This window comes from Anopheles gambiae, chromosome 3 (assembly GCF_943734735.2).
Source record: "Anopheles gambiae chromosome 3, idAnoGambNW_F1_1, whole genome shotgun sequence".
NCBI classification, from domain to species: domain Eukaryota; kingdom Metazoa; phylum Arthropoda; class Insecta; order Diptera; family Culicidae; genus Anopheles; species Anopheles gambiae.
In genome coordinates, this window is record NC_064602.1 from 56,968,932 (window position 1) to 56,994,609 (window position 25,678).

The window sequence follows — 25,678 nt, forward strand, 5'->3', positions numbered from 1 at the left end:
AGCTGACTCAAGTGGAAACAACATATTGAATTGAATTCATACAAAAGAGGATTCTAGATTTGTTTATTACGGTGCGCGTATGGTGCTGCACATGTCCGTCCAGAATCTGATGGCTTGTTGGTTTGTAGTCGTTATCATGACGCCGATTGCCGGCAATGCCTTGGAATGAGTTCGGATCGGTAGGTTCATGTTTTGGTCGATTGCATTCCGTTGATTTGTCGCGCCACCGCGGGACACCCGGCAGCACCAAAGTCAAAACAAAAACCTTCCCCGAGTGTGGACTGCTATGCTAAGTTCTTCTTCTTCTTATTATTATTCTTATTATTGGCGTAATGGCCTACGCGATCATACCGGCCTTTTCAGGACTTGAGTACCACGTAGCCGGATAGTCACCTCTTGCTACGGCGGACGGTTCATACGCGGTTAGAACCCACGACGGGCATGCAGATGTGCGGAATGATGGCGGTGCCGCGGGCCCGCTCCTATCCAGCGTGCAACTTGCATACTGCCACACTGTCTCCTGCCCGGTGCATACGCAGCAGGCAGGGGGAATGATGCACCTCCACAGTAAAAAAAAAAAACACCGTCATGAACCAGCGGTGGACCTAACGGTAGGCGGACTAGGCGGTCGCCGAAGATTTCTAGTCTGTAGTATGCCGTATGTCTACAAGTGGACAGATTATTAGCGACAAGGGCCCTCGGAAAGATGGTCTTAAGGGCTCCGTGGCTGGAGAACCATTTGCACCATGGCGACTACAATTTTAGGGCCTGTGACCGATGATCGTAGGGGTCCCATGGTCACCCCCCCCCATCCGCTGGCAAATTAAGTATACTGTTCAATCTTCCAACAGCTGTGTGTCAGTACCCCCACCTTAGGGGCCTCAATTCGTCTTTCCGCCTTTCATCATAACATTCCGGAAGAAATTACATTTGGCGACAGTTTTGCATACACACGCACACTCACAATCATGCGCAGGATGCTTAGCATATTTATGTAATCCACAACAGACGAAAGCAAAAGCTTAGTGTTAGAAACGTGTTAGAGCGAATTAGGGTTCTGCGCGTTACACAGCAAACCCTCCATCGTGCGCTAGCGATTCCGTAGTCATTTTTACATTGCATCGATTAAACTCATTGCGCTTTTTTGGTTTGATTTGTGAAAATGCAACTTCATCGCCGCAATGTTTGTTAACGGCATTTTTAGGCGCCACAACAGCTCGCGAGCATTGTCCACACGCGAGAAAGAGATAGCACTAGGGAGGGAAAGAGCACGGACGACGGCTGACAGCGATTGGCCGTCTGACGCACCAACACATCCAAACCTTCGGAAGCGCGCTCAGGCGAGGGGTATGAGGCGGAGCCAGGGACGGGCAGCTCGACGAGCTGCTCGACAAATTTGCCGTTGGAGAGAAAAGGAAGGCATGATAAAATTCTCAGAACGCCATAACGCCTTCCGTCGCTTTGCACAGCGGGACCTTGGGACGATGCGGGAGAAGCTGGATTGGGATTTAAAGTGTTATCGGTGTATTGATGGATTATTTTATTTCGTGCCGCTGCTGATGAGACCATTCGATGCCCCTGCCAGTTGAGGGTGACGAAGCCTATTTAAAACAAGCGTAGGAGAACGTCTAACACTAATCTAATATTTTTTAATTTGAACATGTTTGATGCTTCAACGACCTTCTATGCATCATGTAGCACAGTGTATAGTGGCTATAAATTTTTTTTTAATGTGCCGAAATCTTTCTCGAGTTTTTGGGTCTCGTCACACACACACACACACAGCGCGGGGAAAGTGGCCGTTCACTCTATCATGTCGCGATCCCCCACCCCGCCCGGCGCTAAGGATGAGGATGCTACAAGAAAGCCCGCTGCGCAAAGCGATCGAAAACTTCTCAAACTCAAACTGCAAACATATTTCACAGCGCATGGCCGTAAAATATTTCGCATTCAAAATTGTTGCAAATTTATAAATGAAAAATTTAGAAATTTCAGCGCTGAAATTTTGAAATTGAAATATTTCTTCGATCGGAATCCAAGCGTTTTCCCTGACATTTCTGCTCGCTTTTTCGATCGCTTTTGGCGGAAAGCGATCGAAAATCCGAGCTACAAAACTGCTCGATTTTGTCGTGCGGGATCCGTACATCCCCGCTGCGCAAAGCGATCGAAAACTTCTCAAACTCAAACTGCAAACATATTTCACAGCGCATGGCTGTGAAATATTTCGCATTCAAAATTGTTGCAAATTTATAAATGAAATATTTAGAAATTTTCAGCGCTGAAATTTTGGAATGGAAATATTTCTTCGATCGTAATCCAAGCGTTTTCCCTGACATTTCTGCTCGCTTTTTCGATCGCTTTTGGCGGAAAGCGATCGCAAATCCGAGCTACAAAGCTGCTCGATTTTGTCGTGCGGGAGCTGAACCAACCGTTCTACCGATAAGGTAGCCGTAATCGATCATGCGTGGAGGGGGGGGGGGGTGGTTTAGTGGGGGGGGGGGGGAGTGCGTGCTTGCGCGACTTCAGGGGTGCGTGCTCGCGAGCGCGCTTTCGTGGGTGCGCGCTGGCGTGCGCGCTTTCATGCTCGCGGGCGCGCGTACGTGCGTGTGTGTGTGCGTGCGTGCGTGCTGGCGTGCGCGCGTTCATGCATGTGTTTGTGTGTGTGTGTGTGTGTGTGTGTGTGTGTGTGAGTGAGTTTGCGCGCGTGTTTGTATGTGTGTGTGTGTGTGTGTGAGAGAGAGAGTTTGCGCGTGCGTGTTTGTGTGTGAGTTTGCGCGCGCGTGTTTGTGTGTTTGTGTGTGTACGTGCGTTTGGAAACCCCAAAACTATTTGATTCTGATGCGTACATTTTCATCCACTGCGTCTACAAAATACCACGCATTTCGGCTCTGCTGTTGGGGGTATCAAAAAGACACACGATCGAAGCAAACGTGCGTGTGATATATTGCACATTTATTTCCAATTCAGCTAGCGGACGCAAGTGGAAACAACATTGTGAATTGAATCCATACAAAAGAGGATTCTGAATTTGTTTATTACGGTGAGCGTATGGTGCTGCACCTGTCCGTCCAGAATCTGGTGGCTTGTTGGTTTGGAGTAGTTATCATGACGCCGATTGACCGGCAATGCCTTGGAATGGGTTCGGATCGGTAGGTTCATGTTTTGGTCAAGTGTATTCTGTGCATTTGTCGCGCCACAGCGGTAGACCCGGCAGCAACAAAGTCAAAACAAAAACCTTCCCCGAGTGTGGACTGCTATGCTTCTTCTTATTTTTATAATTATTATTATTGGCGTAATGGCCTACGCGATCATGCCGGCCTTTTCAGGACTTGAGTACCACGTAGCCGGATAGTCACCTCTTGCTACGGCGGACGGTTCATACGCGGTTAGAACCCACGACGGGCATGCAGATGTGCGGAATGACGGCGTTGCCGCGCGACCGCTCCTATCCAGCGGGTAAGGCGGCGCTCTGGGACCAATCGAACGAGACAAACAAACACGACTCTGTTCGATAGGTGCTCTGTCAGCTGTTCGATGTCTTATAGACCTGTCATGATGCACTGCAATACGCCTATCTTATCATCTCGAAAATGAAGCATTTTCATTGTTTAAATGAACATCCATCTGCAGGGGGAAGATTCAACAAATAATATACTAGTTATTCATATCAAAAATAACATAAAAATCTTTCAAATTTATTATTGAAAAATGTAAACAAACGTCCATGCCAAAACACATACAGTGCATACATATGCATTGTGTACACGTAATAGTCTTATACGTTTCAAACCTGTATATTTGATGTAATAAATGATTGTGAAGCATTGCAAATATTATTGATAGCTATTCTAAATATTTTGTACGCAATTTTACGAAGAAAAAGAGACAAACTACGTAAAAAAACTTGAAAATGTCCCGCATTGAATTCTATCTACTGTAGCTGTGAAGCGTTTGACAGCCAAGGTACTCACAGCACAGGTGGGTATCGAACATCACAGACAGAATCAACTGACATGTTCGACTCGAGGTTTGTCTTGTTTGTTTGTTTGTGTCTGACAGTGCACCTCCATATGATTATATGGGTTTGTTCGTGTCTTATGTCGTGTTCGATTGCTGCTAGAGCGCCGCCTAACTTGCATACTGTCACATTGTCTCCTTCCCGATGCATACGCTGTAGTATGCCGTATATCCACAAGTGGACAGAGTATTAGCGACAAGGGCCGCCGGAAAGATGGTCGTTGGGGCCCCGTCGCTGGAGAACCTTCTGCACTCCCCCCCGCCCCCCCCCCCCCCCCCCCGCCGGCAACAATCTTAGGACCTGTGACCGATGATCGTAGGGATTCCATCGCCAACCCCCCCTCCCCCCCACCGGCAATTTAAGTATACCGTTCAATCTTCCAACAGCTGTGTCTCAGTACCCCCTCCTACCGGTCATCAGTTACCATTGACAATGGCCTCAGTCTTTCCGCCTTTCATGAACACCTTCCTTTCTTTGACCGATGGATCATAACATTCCGGAAGAAAACACATTTGGCGAAAGTGTTGCACACACACGCACGCTCACACCCACGCGCAGATGGCTCAGGATATCTATGTAATATACAGCATACGAAAGCAAAAGCTTAGGGTAACAAAGTTATGCTTAATGCTTAACACGTTCAGTTCGATGGCAGGCTCCAGGGACTGCCGGTGAACTTTCCTGCCTGCGTTCTAGGTGCAGGTGGAACGGAAAGTTGATGAAAATCAGCGCCGGGCTGATCGTGTCAATGCGAATTAGGGCTCAGCGCGTTGCACAGCAAACCCTCCAGCGTAAACTAGCAATTCCTTAGTCATTTTTATATTGCAGCAATTGAACTTATTGCAATTTTTTGGTTTGATTTGTGAAAATGCAACTTCATCGCCGCAATGTTTGTTAACGGCTTTTTAAAGCGCCACAGCAGCTCATGAGCATTGACCATAAGCGAGAATGAGATAGCGCTAGGGAGGGAAAGAGCACGGACGATGGCTGACAGCGATTGGCCGTCTGACGCACCAACACATCCAAACCTTCGGCAGCGCGCTCAGGCGAGGGGAATGAGGCGGAGCCAGGGACGGGCAGCTCGACGAGCTGCTCGACAAATTTGCCGTTGGAGAGAAAAAGAGGGCATGATAAAATTCTCAGAACTCCATGATTTCTTCCGTCGCTTTGCGCAGCGGGCTTAAACTGAAGCCTTAAACTTCCCTTAAACTGCACCAGTTTAAGGGAATTTAGAAAAAGGCCTTTAAAATCAACTGTGATGCGGCTTTTTCGTTGTTTTCTTTTAGATTCGCTCGGAAATGATGTTTCCTATCGTTATAGTTGATCATGTAGCCATTTTATACATATATAATATCGATTTTTTTTACCATCTCTTCATAGACTTCAAAGCCGCATACGATAGCATAGCCAGGGTAAAACTGTACGACGCTATGAGCTCATTTGGAATCCCGGCCAAACTGATAAGGCTAGTTAGAATGACTATGACCAACGTCACATGCCAGGTGAGGGTGGATGGAAAACTCTCAGGACCTTTTGCTACCACCAAGGGTCTGCGCCAGGGGGACGGGCTTGCCTGTCTCCTATTCAACTTGGCGCTAGAGAGGGCCATCCGCGACTCGAGGGTGGAGACTACGGGAACCATCTTCTATAAGTCAACCCAGATCCTGGCATACGCTGATGATATAGACATCATTGGTCTGCGGCTCTCCTATGTAGCAGAAGCCTACCAAGGGATTGAGCAGGCGGCAGAGAACCTCGGATTGCAGATAAACGAGGCAAAGACCAAACTGATGGTGGCAACATCAGCGGACCTACCAATAAATAATCCAAATCTACGTAGGCGTGATGTACAGATAGGTGAACGCACTTTTGAAGTCGTCCCAGAATTCACCTATCTTGGGTCAAAGGTCAGCAACGACAACAATATGGAAGTTGAGTTGCGCGCAAGGATGCTGGCTGCCAACCGGTCATTCTACAGCCTGAAAAAGCAGTTCACCTCAAAGAACCTGTCGCGACGGACGAAGCTGGGACTATATAGTACCTATATAGTACCAGTACTCACATACGCCTCTGAGACATGGACACTGTCCAAATCTGACGAAGCCCTCTTAGCCGCGTTCGAGAGGAAGATGCTCAGAAGGATACTTGGCCCCGTATGTGTGGAAGGACAATGGAGGAGCCGCTATAATGACGAGCTATACGAGATGTACGGCGACCTCACTGTCGTACAGCGTATTAAGCTCGCCAGGCTCCGGTGGGCTGGCCATGTTGTACGCATGGAAACGGACGACCCAGCCCGTAAAGTCTTTTTAGGCCGTCCACAAGGACAGAGGAGGCGTGGTAGGCCCAAATTGAGGTGGCAAGATGGCGTGGAGGCGTCCGCCATTAAGGCCGGGATAACGGACTGGCAGACGAAGGCGCGAGACCGTGAGCGGTTTCGGACACTCCTGAGGCAGGCCAAGACCGCAAAGCGGTTGTAGCGCCGGATAAGTAAGTAAGTAATATCGATTTTTTATAAAATAACGTCACACAAAATTTGCTTTTGTTTTTCATAAAAAATCAAAGCTACGAATGTTAAATGAGCTCGACGACATCGTCAATCGATAGAAGCAAGTCTAATTTACGAACTCACCAAATCTTAGCGCTTTCAACTCACTCGATCACACACAAATCTACAAATTCAGGCGTATCGAGTACTAATCGAGCAGATATGGGAAAACAATTTCGAGCAAATGTCACTTGGGCTGGAGCCTTACGGCCAAGCTACACGTACCGGACGACATCGGACGATGCCATAAAACGTAGGACCGCAGACAAGAGATTCGCGTCGGGCCGGGCTGTGTCGGATCACAGCGGGCCGATTTTGTATGAGATTTGACAGTTGGCGTTAACGGATTTATGGCATCGTCCGATGTCGTCCGGTACGTGTAGCTTGGCCGTAACGGCCAACTTCCAAATATAAACTTCCCTTAAACTGCACCAGTTTAAGGTAATTTAGAAAAAGTCCTTTCAAATCAACTGTGATGCGGCTTTTTCGTTACTTTCTTCTAGATTCGCTCGGAAATGGTGTTTCCTATCGTTATAGTTGGTCATGTACCCATTTTATATTTTAAAAATACCCATTTTTTATAGAATAACGTCACACAAAATTACCCGCCATGCAATTGACAGCGATTTGCGAGGGCGCGCGAGGGCTCGCACGCCATACAAGTTCACAGCAACAGAGCCCTCGCATGAAAGAGCTTGCGAGCCTACCCAATTGACATTTTCGAGCACGAATAATCGGGAATTCGAGCAAATTCCCTTAAACTGGAGCCTTAAACTTCCCTTAAACTGTACCAGTTTAAGGGAATTTAGAAAAAGGCCTTTAAAATCAACTGTGATGCGGCTTTTTCGTTGTTTTCTTCTAGATTCGCTCGAAAATGATGTTTCCTATCGTTATAATTGATCAGGTAGCCATTTTATACTTAAATAATATTGATTTTTTATAAAATAACGTCACACAAAATTAGCTTTTGTTTTTCATCAAAAATCGAAGCTATGTGTGTAAAATGAGCTCGACGGCATCGTCAATCGATAGAAGCAAGTCTAATTTACGAACTCACCAAATTTTAGCGCTTTCAACACACTTGATCAGACACAAATCCACAATTTCAAGCGTATCGAGTACTAATCGAGCAGATATGGGAAAACAATTTCGAGCAAATGTCACTTGGGTAGTCAGTTTTTTCGCCCCTAGTTTTAGCAGTTATAATTATAGCACCTCTAGAGCAGGTATAACAGTGCGATTTGTAGCATACTAAACACTTGGATTTTTTTCAATTTTTTTGAAAAATCCACAAAAATTGAAATAGTGATCTTTTCGCCAAATAACACCACAAAAAAATAATTTATGAATAAAAAATTAAAATTATTTAAAATATCATAAGATCTCGAGCAGATGATACTACTCGCAACCCTCGCAATTTTTGACGGGTAGTTTTTGTTTTTCATCAAAAAACCATAGCTATGAAGAAAAATGAGCTTGACGGCATTGTCCATTGATAGAGAAACGTCCCGCTGCGCAAATTCGAGCAGTTTCCAGCGCAGAAAATGCACCAAAATCTGCGCTGGCCAGCGCAGATTTTGGCCCGATCCCCGCGCTGGACTTCAGCGATTCCTGCGCTGGGTCGAGCAAGTTTAGCGACATCTGCAGGCGAAATGGACGAACTATTTATGGCGGCGGAGCAAAAAAAAAAACGGTCAAAAAATTTAAAAATATTGGCGCCCATTTTCTCGTCCGCTTCTTCTCCCTCCCTCACCCTGCCCCTGCCTTACTTGCGCTTCTGCCCGTGCCTTCCGCCGCCAGCTGATTGGCTGTTGCGGTGTATGCGTTGATACTCATATGTGCATTGCGGTTGTGTATTGTTATTGGTGGGTGTTAGCATTTATTAATTTGTGTGTGACCTTGAGACGCTGTGGGAGAAGCTGGATTGGGATTCAAAGTGTTATCGGTGTATTGATGGTTTATTTTATTTCGTGCCGCTGCTGATGAGACCATTCGATGCCCCTGCCAGTTGAGGGTAAAGAAGCCTATTTAAAACAAGCGTAGGAGAACGTCTAACACTAATCTAATATTTTTTAATTTGAACATGTTTGATGCTTCAACGACCTTCTAAGCATCATGTAGCACAATGTATAGTGGCTATAAATTTTTGTTTTTAATGTGCCGAAATCTGTCTCGAGTTTTTGGGTCTCGTCACACACACACACACACACACACAGCGTGGGGAAAGAGGCCGTTCACTCTATCATGTCGCTACAAGAAAGCTGAACCAACCGTTCTACCGATAAGGTAGCCGTAATCGATCATGCGTGGAGAGGGGCGGGTGGTCTAGTGGGGGTGGGGAGTGCGTGCTTGCGCGACTTCGGGGGTGCGTGCTCGCGAGCGCGCTTTCGTGGGTGCGTGCTGGCGTGCGCGCTTTCATGCTCGCGGGCGCGCGTACGTGCGTGTGTGTGTGTCTGCGTGCGTGCGTGCGCGCATTCATGCATGTGTGTGCGCGCGCTTGTTGTGTGTGTGTGTGTGTGTGTGTGTGTGTGTGTGTGTGTGTGTGTGTGTGTGTGTGTGTGTGTGTGTGTGTGTGTGTGTGTGTGTGTGTGTGTGTGTGTGTGTGTGTGTGTGTGTGTGTGTCTGTGTGTGTCTGTGTGTGTGAGAGAGAGTTTGCGTGCGCGTGTTTGTGTTTTTGTGTGTGTGCGTGCGTTTGGAAACCCGAAAACTATTTGATTCTGATGCGTACATTTTCATCCGCTGAGGGTATTAAAAAAACACATGATTTAAGCAAACGTGCGTGTGATTTGTTGCACATTTGTTTCTAATTCAGCTAGCGGGTGCAAGTGGAAACAACATTTTGATTTGGATCCATACAAAAGAGGATTCTGGATTTGTTTATTACGGTGCGCGTATGGTGCTGCACCTGTCCGTCCAGAATCTGGTGGCTTGTTGGATTGGAGTAGTTATCATGACGCCGATTGACCGGCAATGCCTTGGAATGGGTTTGGATCGGTAGGTTCATGTTTTGATCGAGTGCATTCCGTGCATTTGTCGCGTCACAGCGGTAGCCCGGCAGCAACAAAGTCAAGACAAACTCTTACCCGGGTGTGGACTGCTTTGCTAAGTTCTTTTTATTATTATTTTTATTATTATTATTGGCGTAATAGCCAACGCGATCATGCCGGTCTTTTCAGGACTTGAGTACCACGTAGCCGGAGCCGGCGACTAACCCCTTGCTACGGCAGACGGTTCATACGCGATTAGAACCCAGGACGGGCATACAGATGTGCGGAATGATGGCGGTGTCGCGGGCCTGTTCCTATCCAGCGTGCAATTTGCATACTGCCACACTGTCTCCTGCTTGATGCATACGCTGCAGGCAGGGGGAATTATGCACCTCCACGATAAAAAACACCGTCATGAACCAGCGGTGGATCTAACGGTAGGCGGACTAGGCGGTCACCGAAGATCTCTAGTCTGTAGTATGCCGTATGCCTACAATTGGACAGAGTATTAGCGATAAGGGCCCCCCGGAAAGATGGTCGTTGGGGCCCGTTCGCTGGAGAACCATTTGCACCTCCCCTCCCCCCATGGCGACAACAATTTTAGGGCCTGTGACCGATGATCGTAGGGGTCCCATGGCCACCCCCCCCCCCCCCCCATCCGCCGGCAATTTAAGTATACCGTTCAATCTTCCAACAGCTGTGTGTCAGTACCCCCTCCTCAGGGGCCTCAATTCGTCTTTCCGCCTTTCATGAACACTTTCCTTTCTTTGACCGATGGATCATAACATTCCGGAAGAAATTACATTTCGCGACAGTTTTGCATACACACGCACACTCACAATCATGCGCAGGATGCTTAGCATATCTATGTAATCCACAACAGACGAAAGCAAAAGCTTAGTGTTAGAAACGTGTTAGAGCGAATTAGGGTTCTGCGCGTTGCACAGCAAACCCTCCATCGTGTGCTAGCGATTCCGTAATCATTTTTACATTGCATCGATTAAACTCATTGCGCTTTTTTGGTTTGATTTGTGAAAATGCAACTTCATCGCCGCAATGTTTGTTAACGGCATTTTTATTCGCCACAACAGCTCGCGAGCATTGACCACACGCGAGAATGAGATAGCGCTAGGGAGGGAAAGAGCACGGACGATGGCTGACAGCGATTGGCCGTCTGACGCACCAACACATTCAAACCTTCGGCAGCGCGCTCAGGCGAGGGGAATGAGGCGGAGCCAGGGACGGGCAGCTCGACGAGCTGCTCGACAAATTTGCCGTTGGAGAGAAAAAGAGGGCATGATAAAATTCTCAGAACGCCTTGATTTCTTCCGTCGCTTTGCGCAGCGGGGTCTAATTTACCAACACATCAAGTCTTGGCGCTTGCAACACACTTGATCACACACAAATTCACAATTTTAAGCGTATCGAGTACTAATCGAGCAGATATGGGAAAACAATTTCGAGCAAATGTCACTTGGGATTTTATCGGATGCGATTTATATGGGATTTGACAGATAACGTCGAACGTGCGATTTCGTCGTCCGACGTTATCTGTCACATCCCGTATAAATCGCGTCCGATAAAATCGCGTCCCATAAAATCACGTCCGATAAAATCCCAAGTGACATTTGCTCGAAATTGTTTTCCCATATCTGCTCAATTAGTACTCGATACGCTTAAAATTGTGAATTTGTGTGTGATCAAGTGTGTTGCAAGCGCCAAGACTCCGTCCGGTAAAATCGCATGCGAAAAAGCGTTGCCACCGGCCTAACAGTGCAATTTTTAGTATACTAAATACCTGAATTTTGACATTTTATTGTGAAAAAAAAAACACCAAAATAGAAACAGTGATCTTTTCAACCAATACACCTCTTAAGAAAATTATTTATTAAAAATTAAGCTTATTTAAAACACATTAATATTTCGAGCAGACGATACTACCCGCTGCGCAAAGCGACGGAAGAAATCAAGGCGTTCTGAGAATTTTATCATGCCCTCTTTTTCTCTCCAACGGCAAATTTGTCGAGCAGCTCGTCGAGCTGCCCGTCCCTGGCTCCGCCTCATACCCCTCGCCTGTGCACGCTGCCGAAGGTTTGGATGTGTTGGTGCGTCAGACGGCCAATCGCTGTCAGCCGTCGTCCGTGCTTTTTCCCACCATAGCGCTATCTCTTTCTCGCGTGTGGTCAATGCTCATGAGTTGCTGTGGCGCCAAAAATGCCGTTAACAAACATTGCGGCGATGAAGTTGCATTTTCACATATCAAACCAAAAAAAGCGCAATGAGTTCAATCGCTGCAATGTAAAAATGACTACGGAATCGCTAGCTCACGCTGGAGGGTTTGCTGTGTAACGCGCAGAACCTTAATCGCATTTACACGTTCAGCCCGGCGCTGATTTTCATCAACTTTTCTTTCCACCGGCATCAAGAACGCAAGCTGATTATGATAGCGGCATCCTGGACAGTTCACTGGCAGTCCCTGGGGCCTGCCATCGAACTAAACATGTTAAGCATTAAGCATAAATTTGTTATCCTAAGCTTCTGTTGGGGGTGTTGGGGGTGGGGGGGGAGCAAATGGTTCTCCAGCCATGGTGCCCCAACGACCATCTTTCCGGGGGCCCTTGTCGCTAATACTCTGTCCACTTGTAGACATACGGCATACTACAGACTAGCGATCTTCGGCGACCGCCTAGTCCGGCTACGGTTAGATCCGCCGCTGGTTCTTGACGGTGTTTTTTTTACTGTAGAGTGCATCCTTCCCCCTGCATTCAGCGTATGCATCGGGCAGGAGACAGTGTGGCAGTATGCAAGTTGCACACTGGATAGGAGCGGGCCCGCGGCACCGCCATCATTCCGCACATCTGCATGCCCGTCGTGGGTTCTAATCGCGTATGAACCGTCCGCCGTAGCAAGGGACTAGTCACCTACTCAGGCTACGTGGTACTCAAGTCCTAAAACGGCCGGCATGATCGCGTTGGCTATTACGCCAATAATAATAATAATAATAATAATAAAAAGAACTTAGCATAGAAGTCCACACTTGGGTAAGAGTTTGTCTTGACTTTGTTGCTGCCGGGTCTACCGCTGTGGCGCGACAAATGCACGGAATGCACTTGACCAAAACATGAACCTACCGATCCGAACCCATTCCAAGGTATTGCCGGTCAATCGGCGTCATGATAGCTACCCCAAACCAACAAGCCATCAGATTCTGGACGGACAGGTGCAGCACCATACGCGCACCGTAATAAACAAATCCAGAATCCTCTTTTGTATGGATTCAATTCAAAATGTTGTGTCCACTTGCGTCCGCTAGCTGAATTAGAAATTAATGTGCAACATATCACACGCACGTTTGCTTTGATCGTGTGTCTTTTTAATACCCCCAACAGCAGAGCCGATCGCAAAGATGCCAATGCCAATGGTTGTGTTGTCTCTCAGGTAGCGAGATCGAAAATGCATGGACTTTGTAGCCGCAGCGGATGAAAATGTACGCATCAGAATCAAATAGTTTTGGGGTTTCCAAACGCACGCACACACACAAACACACAAACACGCGCGCGCAAACTCACACACAAACACGCACGCGCTAACTCACTCACACACTCACACACACACACACACACACACACGCGCGCGCGCACGCCAGCACGCACGCACGCACACACACACACGCACGTACGCGCGCCCACGAGCATGAAAGCGCGCACGCCAGCACGCACCCACGAAAGCGCGCTCGCGAGCACGCACCCCCGAAGTCGCGCAAGCACCTACTGCCCCCCCCCCCCCCACTAGACCACCCCCCCTCCCTCAACGCATGATCGATTACGGCTACCTTATCGGTAGAACGGTTGGTTCAGCTTTCTTGTAGCATCCTCATCCTTAGCGCCGGGCGGGGTGGGGGATCGCGGCATGATACAGTGAATGGTCACTTTCCCCGCGCTGTGTGTGTGTGTGTGACGAGACCCAAAAACTCGAGACAGATTTCAGCACATTAAAAAAAAAATTTCATTGCCACTATACACTGTGCTACATGATGCTTAGAAGGTCGTTGAAGCATCAAACATGTTCAAATTAAAAAATATTAGATTAGTGTTGGACGTTCTCCTACGCTTGTTTTAAATAGGGTTCTTCACCATCAACTGGCAGGGGCATCGAATGGTCTCATCAGCAGCGGCACGAAATAAAATAAACCATCAATACACCGATAACACTTTGAATCCCAATCCAGCTTCTCCCACAGCGTCTCAAGGTCACACACAAATTAATAAATGCTAACACCCACCAATAACAATACACAACCACAATGCACATATGAGTATCAACGCATACACCACAACAGCCAATCAGCGGGCGGCGGAAGAAGGCACGGGCAGAAGCGCAAGTAAGGCAAGGCATGGTGAGGGAGGGAGAAGAAGCGGGTCAAATTTGCTCAAATTTGCGCAGCGGGTACTCGCAACCCTCCCGCTGCGCAAATTCGAGCAGTTTCCAGCGCAGAAAATGCACCAAAATCTGCGCTGGCCAGCGCAGATTTTGGCCCGATCCCCGCGCTGGACTTCAGCGATTCCTGCGCTGGGTCGAGCAAGTTTAGCGACATCTGCAGGCGAAATGGACGAACTATTTATGGCGGCGGAGCAAAAAAAAAACGGTCAAAAAATTTAAAAATATTGGCGCCCATTTTCTCGTCCGCTTCTTCTCCCTCCCTCACCCTGCCCCTGCCTTACTTGCGCTTCTGCCCGTGCCTTCCGCCGCCAGCTGATTGGCTGTTGCGGTGTATGCGTTGATACTCATATGTGCATTGCGGTTGTGTATTGTTATTGGTGGGTGTTAGCATTTATTAATTTGTGTGTGACCTTGAGACGCTGTGGGAGAAGCTGGATTGGGATTCAAAGTGTTATCGGTGTATTGATGGTTTATTTTATTTCGTGCCGCTGCTGATGAGACCATTCGATGCCCCTGCCAGTTGAGGGTAAAGAAGCCTATTTAAAACAAGCGTAGGAGAACGTCTAACACTAATCTAATATTTTTTAATTTGAACATGTTTGATGCTTCAACGACCTTCTAAGCATCATGTAGCACAATGTATAGTGGCTATAAATTTTTGTTTTTAATGTGCCGAAATCTGTCTCGAGTTTTTGGGTCTCGTCACACACACACACACACACACACAGCGTGGGGAAAGAGGCCGTTCACTCTATCATGTCGCTACAAGAAAGCTGAACCAACCGTTCTACCGATAAGGTAGCCGTAATCGATCATGCGTGGAGAGGGGCGGGTGGTCTAGTGGGGGTGGGGAGTGCGTGCTTGCGCGACTTCGGGGGTGCGTGCTCGCGAGCGCGCTTTCGTGGGTGCGTGCTGGCGTGCGCGCTTTCATGCTCGCGGGCGCGCGTACGTGCGTGTGTGTGTGTCTGCGTGCGTGCGTGCTGGCGTGCGCGCATTCATGCATGTGTGTGCGCGCGCTTGTTTGTGTGTGTGTGTGTGTGTGTGTGTGTGTGTGTGTGTGTGTGTGTGTGTGTGTGTGTGTGTGTGTGTGTGTGTGTGTGTGTGTGTGTGTGTGTGTGTGTGTGTGTGTCTGTGTGTGTCTGTGTGTGTGAGAGAGAGTTTGCGTGCGCGTGTTTGTGTTTTTGTGTGTGTGCGTGCGTTTGGAAACCCGAAAACTATTTGATTCTGATGCGTACATTTTCATCCGCTGAGGGTATTAAAAAAACACATGATTTAAGCAAACGTGCGTGTGATTTGTTGCACATTTGTTTCTAATTCAGCTAGCGGGTGCAAGTGGAAACAACATTTTGATTTGGATCCATACAAAAGAGGATTCTGGATTTGTTTATTACGGTGCGCGTATGGTGCTGCACCTGTCCGTCCAGAATCTGGTGGCTTGTTGGATTGGAGTAGTTATCATGACGCCGATTGACCGGCAATGCCTTGGAATGGGTTTGGATCGGTAGGTTCATGTTTTGATCGAGTGCATTCCGTGCATTTGTCGCGTCACAGCGGTAGCCCGGCAGCAACAAAGTCAAGACAAACTCTTACCCGGGTGTGGACTGCTTTGCTAAGTTCTTTTTATTATTATTTTTATTATTATTATTGGCGTAATAGCCAACGCGATCATGCCGGTCTTTTCAGGACTTGAGTACCACGTAGCCGGAGCCGGCGACTAACCCCTTGCTACGGCAGACGGTTCATACGCGATTAGAACCCAGGACGGGCATACAGATGTGCGGAATGATGGCGGTGTCGCGGGCCTGTTCCTATCCAGCGTGCAATTTGCATACTGCCACACTGTCTCCTGCTTGATGCATACGCTGCAGGCAGGGGGAATTATGCACCTCCACGATAAAAAACACCGTCATGAACCAGCGGTGGATCTAACGGTAGGCGGACTAGGCGGTCACCGAAGATCTCTAGTCTGTAGTATGCCGTATGCCTACAATTGGACAGAGTATTAGCGATAAGGGCCCCCCGGAAAGATGGTCGTTGGGGCCCGTTCGCTGGAGAACCATTTGCACCTCCCCTCCCCCCATGGCGACAACAATTTTAGGGCCTGTGACCGATGATCGTAGGGGTCCCATGGCCACCCCCCCCCCCCCATCCGCCGGCAATTTAAGTATACCGTTCAATCTTCCAACAGCTGTGTGTCAGTACCCCCTCCTCAGGGGCCTCAATTCGTCTTTCCGCCTTTCATGAACACTTTCCTTTCTTTGACCGATGGATCATAACATTCCGGAAGAAATTACATTTCGCGACAGTTTTGCATACACACGCACACTCACAATCATGCGCAGGATGCTTAGCATATCTATGTAATCCACAACAGACGAAAGCAAAAGCTTAGTGTTAGAAACGTGTTAGAGCGAATTAGGGTTCTGCGCGTTGCACAGCAAACCCTCCATCGTGTGCTAGCGATTCCGTAATCATTTTTACATTGCATCGATTAAACTCATTGCGCTTTTTTGGTTTGATTTGTGAAAATGCAACTTCATCGCCGCAATGTTTGTTAACGGCATTTTTATTCGCCACAACAGCTCGCGAGCATTGACCACACGCGAGAATGAGATAGCGCTAGGGAGGGAAAGAGCACGGACGATGGCTGACAGCGATTGGCCGTCTGACGCACCAACACATTCAAACCTTCGGCAGCGCGCTCAGGCGAGGGGAATGAGGCGGAGCCAGGGACGGGCAGCTCGACGAGCTGCTCGACAAATTTGCCGTTGGAGAGAAAAAGAGGGCATGATAAAATTCTCAGAACGCCTTGATTTCTTCCGTCGCTTTGCGCAGCGGGTTAAACTTCCCTTAAACTGCACCAGTTTAAGGGAATTTAGAAAAAGGCCTTTAAAATCAACTGTGATGTGGCTTTTTCGTTGTTTTCTTCTAGATTCGCTTGAAAATGATGTTTTCTATCGTTATAATTGGTCAGGTAGCCATTTTATACTTAAATAATATTGATTTTTTATAAAATAACGTCACACAAAATTAGCTTTTGTTTTTCATCAAAAATCGAAGCTATGTGTGTAAAATGAGCTCGACGGCATCGTCAATCGATAGAAGCAAGTCTAATTTACGAACTCACCAAATTTTAGCGCTTTCAACACACTTGATCAGACACAAATCCACAATTTCAGACGTATCGAGTACTAATCGAGCAGATATGGGAAAACAATTTCGAGCAAATGTCACTTGGGAAGTATTGAATTAGTACAGATAGCCAAAAACCCGATGTTACACGATCGTTCCTAGGCGCTACACTAATCGTGCCCGAATAAGCGAATACGTGTAAAGAATGATAGGAAATAAAGTTAGTCAAAGTCCAGAAGCCGAACGGAAAAGTTGTATCGAGAATCCCCTACATAAAATTTGGTCCTTCGAACCGAATTATAAAGTATTGCTGATAACTTTTACCGTTTTAAGTAATTGTTTAGTTGGAGTAGTGAAAGTGACGAAATGTCGAATCCAGAAATATCTACTTTTGTGGATGTGCAAGCATAGTCAAGTCCAAAGGAAATGACATCGATGGCAAGTGTAGTCGGACGTTTTCAAGCGCATTTAATGCGTAGGATGGATTCCCTCGTGAAAGCAGTGGAAGCTGCAGTTCCTGATTTGTCATACCTGCAAGCGTGTACGGAGCAGTTAACGACAATTGCGGCCGCCTTCGAGAGAAGGCAAGCTTCGTTGCTGGAGACGGGCGAGGAAGTGCAGTGGGAGGAAGAAGAGAAGCGGTATGATGAGTTCGAGCAACGTCGCTTCGAGCTAACGGTACTGCTGAAGCGGCGTGAAGCAGAGATGTGTGTGTCTAACACGAAAGCGCAGGAGTATGCGGTGCCTAATACGGATGCGCAGGATCCAAGAGAGTCGAACCCCAAATCGAAAGTGTGTTTACTGGAAATTTCGTTACCTAATGTCGATGGTGCGCTAGAATCGTGGCCAACGTTTCGTGATGCATTTAGTAGCATGATTGATGGGCATCCTGGATTATCGGATGCAGATAAATTAATTTATCTACAACGAGTGGTTTCCAAAGAAGCGCACAAGTGATCGTCGCAGTAGAAACGACAGGAGTAAATTATAGCGTTGCATGGGAGTTGCTGAAAACCCGCTACGAAAATAAAAAAGTGTTAGTGCGGCGCTATCTGGATGATCTTTTCGCCATTTCTCCCGCAAAACGTGAAAGTTATGAGTCCCTCACCATTTTGTTAGACGGTTTCGAGCGAACGATCAAAATGGTGGAGAAGGTTGGTGTCTGTAAGAATGGTTGGAATGTGCTTTTGGCGCACATGTTATGCGACAAATTGGATTGTAACACTCGAAAGGAATGGGAAACTCATCATCGAAGTAGTAAAGTAGCAGATTATGAGGAATTGGTGAATTTCCTGCGACAGCACGATATGGTCCTACAAGTTTTGCCCAGTGCAAAGGACACTGCCCCTCACGCACACACTAACCACGGTCAACAAAAATGGAAGCAAGCGTGTGCAACCGTAAACGTTATAGAAAAGAAATGTACATTCTGCAACCGAGAGAACCATTCCGCCTTAAAGTGTGGCACCTTTCGAAACCTGCCTGTCAATCAACGGTACGACAAAGTGAAAGAGAAAGGACTTTGCATAAATTGCTTGGCACCAGACCATCGCGTACGAGAATGCACCTCTAGCACGTGTCGTGTGTGTAAGCTGAAGCATCACACTATGTTACATCGGACGCCAATTGAATCATCGTCTACGGTTGCTGCGAGTGTTCCTGAGAGTACGGTGACAACATCAACGAGAGCGACATCGTTCATCGAACCGAACAATACGGTGATGCTGACCCCGACCGCGAACCAACCGGTGCCTACAACATCTATATTGTTGCCAACTGTCCTGCTAACTGTCGTCGCATCAAATGGCAACAAAATGATCGCACGTGCATTACTGGATGGAGGAGCGCAAGTGAATCTCATCACCGAACGTTTAGTGCAAGGTTTACGAGCACAAAGGCTACGAGATCATCACGCGATTGGAGCAGCGGGCAGAGGCAGCCAAACATCAACTCATTCGGTAAATGTGGTGATTCATTCGCAATGTACTAATTTTTGCTTTCCTTTAAGGTTGCACGTGCTACCTGAGATCATGTGGAACCTTCCGTCAGTCAAGGTTGATCAGCAACAATGGGAACTACCACCGAACGTTAAGCTAGCTGACCCAACCTATGCAGAGATTGGCGCAATCGATATGCTTCTCGGAAGGGAGGTGTATAATGAAATATTGTTGAACGGATTAGTTAGGCTACGATCGGGAGAAAATAATTTGTTACTGCAAGAGACTTCATTTGGATGGGTAGTGTCGGGAAAATCTATGATATGCAGAAGTTTAAATCAAAGAAGTCTGGTTAACGTAGCGTGCATCGATGAATCGTTAGATGAGAGGATAAAGCAGTTTTGGGAGATAGAAGCGTGCCAGTCAGGGAATATGTTTTCGCCTGAAGAATCGAAATGCGAAGCGATATTTGAAAGCACTACAAAACGGGGAAACGATGGGAAATTCATAGTAGCATTGCCGAAAGATGTGGAAAGGATTAGGAGAATAGGAAACTCTTACGAAATAGCAAAACGTCGACTCCATTCGCTGAATCGTCGTCTAAGCGCCAACCCTGAGTTGAAACAACAGTATCAGGAATTTATAGATGATTATTTAGAACACAATCACATGGAAGGGATTAGTTCAAGCTCTAAAGTCATAAACGAACCCACGTATTACATGCCACACCATTGCATAATTCGTCCGGACAGCCTTACGACCAAACTGAGGGTTGTTTTTGATGCCTCTTGTGCAACTGAGTCTGGAGTTTCACTAAACGATGCTTTGTTAGTTGGCCCTGTGATTCAAGACGATTTGATTAGTATCGTACTGCGTTTTCGCATCCCGAGATACGCATTGACCGCAGACATCGAGAAGATGTATGGGCAGATATGGATAAGAGAGGCAGACCGTCCACTTCAACGTATCTTGTGGGGAGATGAAAATGGTGGCGGAATTCGAGAGTTTCAGCTTAAGGCTGTAACGTACGGGACATCGTCAGCTCCGTACCTGGCGACAAAATGTCTTCAAGCACTGGCAAACGAGTCAAATTTATCATACCCCATAGCTTCAAAGATTTTGAAGTCAGATTTCTATATGGATGATATAATTAGCGGAGTGGACACGGTAGAACAAGGGAGGCTAGTTTGCAATGAGCTGTCAGAATTATTGCATTCTTCGGGATTTCATTTGAGGAAGTGGGCATCAAATTCTGTAGAGATACTGAATTCCCTTCCACCCGATCTTCGAGAAATGGGCTCGGAGCTGCTGATTGATCCCCATAAGTCGATAAAAACTTTGGGTCTGAAATGGAATCCGGCGCAAGATGTGCTTACATTCAGAATCCCAAAGTGACATAAGGAGGATAACATTACTAAACGGACGGTTGTGTCAGACGCAGCGCGCTTGTATGATCCTTTGGGGTTGATCGGGCCAGTGATCGTAATGGCAAAATGCTTCTTACAAGTCCTGTGGGAAAAAAAGGTTGACTGGGATGAACCATTAGAGGAAGAACTACGCGTAAATTGGAAGAAGTTTAAACAAGGCATAGAAGACGTTCATAGGATCGCGGTCCCACGAAGGGTGATAGGAGATGCAGCAAACATCATTGAGATTCACGGCTTTAGCGATGCATCAGAAAGGGTGCCTGCTTGTATATGCGAACGATTTCGGCGAATGGTACCATCACAGTACAGCTGCTATATGCCAAATCAAGAGTAGAACCAATAGAAAATGGCAAAAGGCAAAAAAGAGTAACCCTTCCAATACTAGAGCTTTCAGGTGCCTTATTGCTGTGCCATCTGTGGCAGAAGGTTAAAGCAAGCTTGAAGCAAGAAACGAAGGGAGTATTTTGGGTGGACTCTACAATTGTGTTGTACTGGATAGCTGCCAATCCATCTCGATGGAAACCATTTGTAGTGAACAGGGTTTCAGAGATCCAGCATATCACGGATCGGACACAATGGTTCCATGTATCTGGTAAAGACAATCCGGCAGATATTATATCCAGAGGCATGTCCCCCAGTGAATTGTTGCACAGCGAACTTTGGTGGCACGGACCCAAATGGCTGAGGCATAGCAACGAATGGGCATCAAGTATCACTGCCCCTGATGTAAGCTTCACACCAGAACAACTAGAAGAACGCGCTATAGCAATGACACTTACATCCAAAGCAACTAATCGTTTATTCGCTCTTCGGTCATCGTACACAGCCTTATTGCGATTAGTGGCGTACATTTTACGGTTCTGTCATAACAGCAAGAGGGTAAACCGACACCAACGACGAAGCGGAGTCCTACAGCTCTTAAAGTTGAGGCAAGCCTGTAATGTACTCGTGCGGATGGCACAAGCGGAAACCTTTGCAGAAGAGATCAAGAACGTGAAGAAAGGTCAAGTTAAGGGATCGTCCAAGCTAGAAGCGCTAGCCCCTATATTAGTAGCCGATATTTTATGCGTGGGCGGCAGGCTTCAAAATGCACCCGTTTCGAATACTCGAAAACATCCAATCATCTTGGATCCTAATCACCCATTAACCACGATGATTATGTAATCGTACCATCACCAGTTTAAGCATCCGGCTCCGCAACTACTAATATCAATAGTTCGAGAAAGTTTCTGCCCACTGCGTGCGCGCAACCTTGCTCGAAGGGTTGTACATAATTGTGTAAAATGCTTTCGCAGCAAACCTACTTGTATGGAGCAATTAATGGGTGACATGCCTCCAGAAAGAGTAATTCCTACCTTTCCCTTTCTAAATACCGAAGTAGATTTATGTGGACCGTTGTGGTATCGACTATCACCACGAAGAGCAACACCGATGAAATGTTTTGTGGTAGTCTTCGTATGTCTGGTGACTAAGGCCGTTCATGTGGAACTGGTAGCTGATTTGTCTACACAAGCATTCATTTCAGCGCTCAAACGTTTTGTGGCTCGAAGAGGTAAGCCAGCACTGATAGAATGCGATAACGCCAAAAACTTTCGTGGAGCAGCTCGAGTACTGAAGGAACTATACGATTTGTTCAAAACGCAACAAGCACAAGAAGCGATAACAACGCAATGCGTTTCTGAAGGAATTGAATTCAAATTCATTCCACCACGCTCGCCAAACTTTGGAGGATTATGGGAAGCGGCCATAAAGAGTTTGAAAAGACATCTAAAGTGCACAATTGGTGCTACCATACTTCTGAAGGAAGACCTTGAGACGTTGTTGATTCAAATCGAGGCATGTTTGAATTCACGGCCACTAACACAACTATCCACAGATCCGGAGGATTTGGAAGTTTTCACTCCGGGGCACTTCTTAATCCATTGCAGTTTGGTGTCTACGGCTGAACCATCATATGAAGGCATCGAAGTCAATCGTTTGGATCGTTTCCAGAAAATTCAAGAGTTTGTCCGTCGTATCTGGAAACAGTGGAAGACCGATTACCTATCCGGACTCCATCCCCGAACTAAATGGACAAGACAAAGGAATAATATTAGTAATGGAACGATGGTACTGATTAAAGAAGACAATTTGCCACCGTTGAAATGGGCTGTGGTACGAGTCACACGAATCTTTGAAGGCAATGATGGCAACATACGTGTAGTAGAGGTTCGGACGAAAGAAGGAGAGTATCGACGCTGTATATCAAAAATATGTGTATTACCGATCCAACAAGAAGAATAGCTACGAATAGGAAAATTGTTACATGAAGAGCCGTAGAAAGTAACCTTTCCACGGGGGGCGGTATGTTAAGTATTGAATTAGTACATATAGCCAAAACCCCGATGTTACACGATCGTTCCCAGGCGCTACACTAATCGTGCCCGAATAAGCGAATACATGTAAAGAATGATAGGAAATAAAGTTAGTCAAAGTCCAGAAGCCGAACGGAAATCCCCTACACACTTGTATCGAGAATCCCCTACACACTGGTTGATACTAATAGCAAAATTTATTTATTTACTTGAAAATCTCTGTAAAGACTTACCGTTTTGTCTTGCAGGAGGCTGATCCTACAACTCAAAAAAAGTGTATCACCGTTCTGCACTGTGATATTCGTGACATTATCAGTTTCAAAGTGAGGTCCGTACCTGTTTTTAGGAAAAAAAAACATAAGAAATTAAGTAAAATCTGTGATTATAACAATCAAAATTAAAGACTGAAATTGAGATAACAATCCTCTGTTTAAATACAATTTTAATGTATGTTTTTTTATATAATGTTTTTATGTATGAATATATATCAACTTCTATACATAACTGAATAAGCTATTCAATCTAATTTCAACTGATTATTACAATTTTATAGTTTTTAACATGGTTTTAAAAATGCGACATAAAGGAAATTCACTTGATATTTGAAATTAGATAATCAACAATAATAATCCCAACACACGCGCCGTCATCGATACTAACTCGATACATCAACTCACACACGCCTGGTCCGATTTCCTCTCCTGCTATGACCACTACAGATGCAGGTTTGTTTACAACTGAACCACTGCAGGATCTCAACGAGCGAATGCTTGTCACCACTACACCTACCAGATCTCCTCCAGAATGCTTAGCCGCTCCTAAAAAAAGACCGCGACGAGTTAACACTAAACGGACTGATGATTCTGCGGAAGCCGGTCCGTCAGATGAATAACAATTGAATATCAACAACACAACAATAACATACCTACCGATGTACTACCAAAATGTTCGAGGCTTGCGTAAAAAACTGAATGATCTAAGACTAGTACTTTCCGAAACTGAATACAAAATCGTAATATTAACTGAAACCTGGTTGAACAATAACATAAACAATGAGTTATTCAACGACGATCGCTATTCTATTTACCGATGCTATAGAACCACTACCAACAGCACTTTCTCTATCGGTGGTGGTGTTCTAATAGCCTGCTCTCGCTCTCTTTCATCTTGTGAAATTACACCGACGGATCGAACTATGGAACAGTTTTGGGTCAAAATTCGATTGGGCAATATTTTTGTTTATATCGGTGCCATGTATATTCCACCGTACAACGCATATAACGACATAATTGTTAACAAACATCTAGAAAGTATACGCGAAATTTCATCACGCATGAGAGATAACGATCTCCTGCTTGTCGCTGGAGATTTTAACAAATGGGACATTACGTGGTCCAAACTCAATCCAGCCGATGTCGAGGATGTACCATTGCGCTCCACTTTCATGCACTATAAACCGTCATCTAAGTCTCGAAATAATCATATTTTCATCGATGGTATGGCAGCAAACGGCCTTTATGAATTAAGCAACGTTAGAAATTCCATGGACCGACAACTCGATCTAATTTTTGCTAACTCCAACGCCGCTGAGATCTGTTCTGCCGTGTCTAAATCCGAACCGGCCCTGCTCAAGCTCGACAATTATCATCCTGCACTCGAATGGTCAATACGTCACTATGATCCTCATGCGTCTATCTCCCATCCTAGCAACACACATCAGCAACGATTAAATTATTCAAAGGCTAATATCGTCGAACCGGAAGAAAGAATAATTCTATTCGGTTCTACTTTTAACTGCTCCAACTTTCCATCTGTTGACGACGCTGTTCATGCCTTCACGATTTTCATGAAAGATGCTCTACAATCCTGTACACCAATTATGCACCAGAAACGCTCTCCAGCATGGACTAATAACAGGCTTATCATCCTCAAACGAGCCAAAAACAAAGCCATTAGTCGACACCATTTTATGAAAAGTAATATCACTAGGGAAAATCGTAACAACGCGATACATGCATACCGTCAGTATAACCGATCACGAAATAAGCAATATATATCTTCAATCGAAAGGTACCTTCTCCGACATCCCCGAAAATTTTGGCGCTTCATTGACAGCAGACGACGCTCAAACGTAATTCCAAGCACAATCAAATATAATGATTCCGTGGGAACGTCACCCGAAGATATTTGCAACATTTTTGCTGAACGATTTTCCGATGCCTTCTCCACCCCAATTGTAGATCAAACGGTGATCTCAAGGGCCACATCTTACACACCTCTAAACATGATTGATTATACCATTCCTACGTTTGATATACGCATAGTAGAAAAGTGCCTCAAAAGCCTTAAACCCTCTACAGCTCCTGGTCCCGATGGCATTCCGAGTTACATCATCAGTAAATGCTATTGTAGCATATCTGCTATACAGAACATATTGTAATACACACTATCAGCTATAAACACATTGTAACACACTTTGGAAAGCCAAACCACACCATTGTAACACATTCATTATAACACATTCAGTAAATCAGATCATACCATAGCACCGCAACCGGAAGAGTTCAGGCCGTCCATTCAAACAAATAACAGATGTGACACACTTATCAAAAACAACCGAAACGCACAACATAAGCAGGAACAGCATGTAACCCAAAGCAGGAACAGTATATGCATTAAACCCAAAACAGGAACTTAGTGACAAGAACCATCGTTCTTGTCAACAAAAGACAAACGTAACTAGCTGAGTGAAAACAATAACTTTCCAACATACAACCCGGAACCAAATGTGAGAAACCCTTAACTTCTTTTGAGTATAAATAAAACCAACTCCGA

The 25,678-nt window shown here is 46.1% G+C and overlaps 1 protein-coding gene across 6 annotated transcripts in view; it reads right to left on the reverse strand.

Moving 5' to 3' along the window:
- Positions 1–25,678, reverse strand: part of LOC133393520 (uncharacterized) — a 233,526-nt gene that overhangs the window by 135,177 nt on the left and 72,671 nt on the right. For all 6 annotated transcript variants that reach the window (XM_061658756.1, XM_061658752.1, XM_061658753.1 and 3 more), the window contains one exon: positions 23,077–23,179. In XM_061658756.1, coding sequence (XP_061514740.1) covers positions 23,077–23,179 — 103 coding nt within the window. The remainder of the gene's footprint in view (positions 1–23,076; positions 23,180–25,678) is intronic.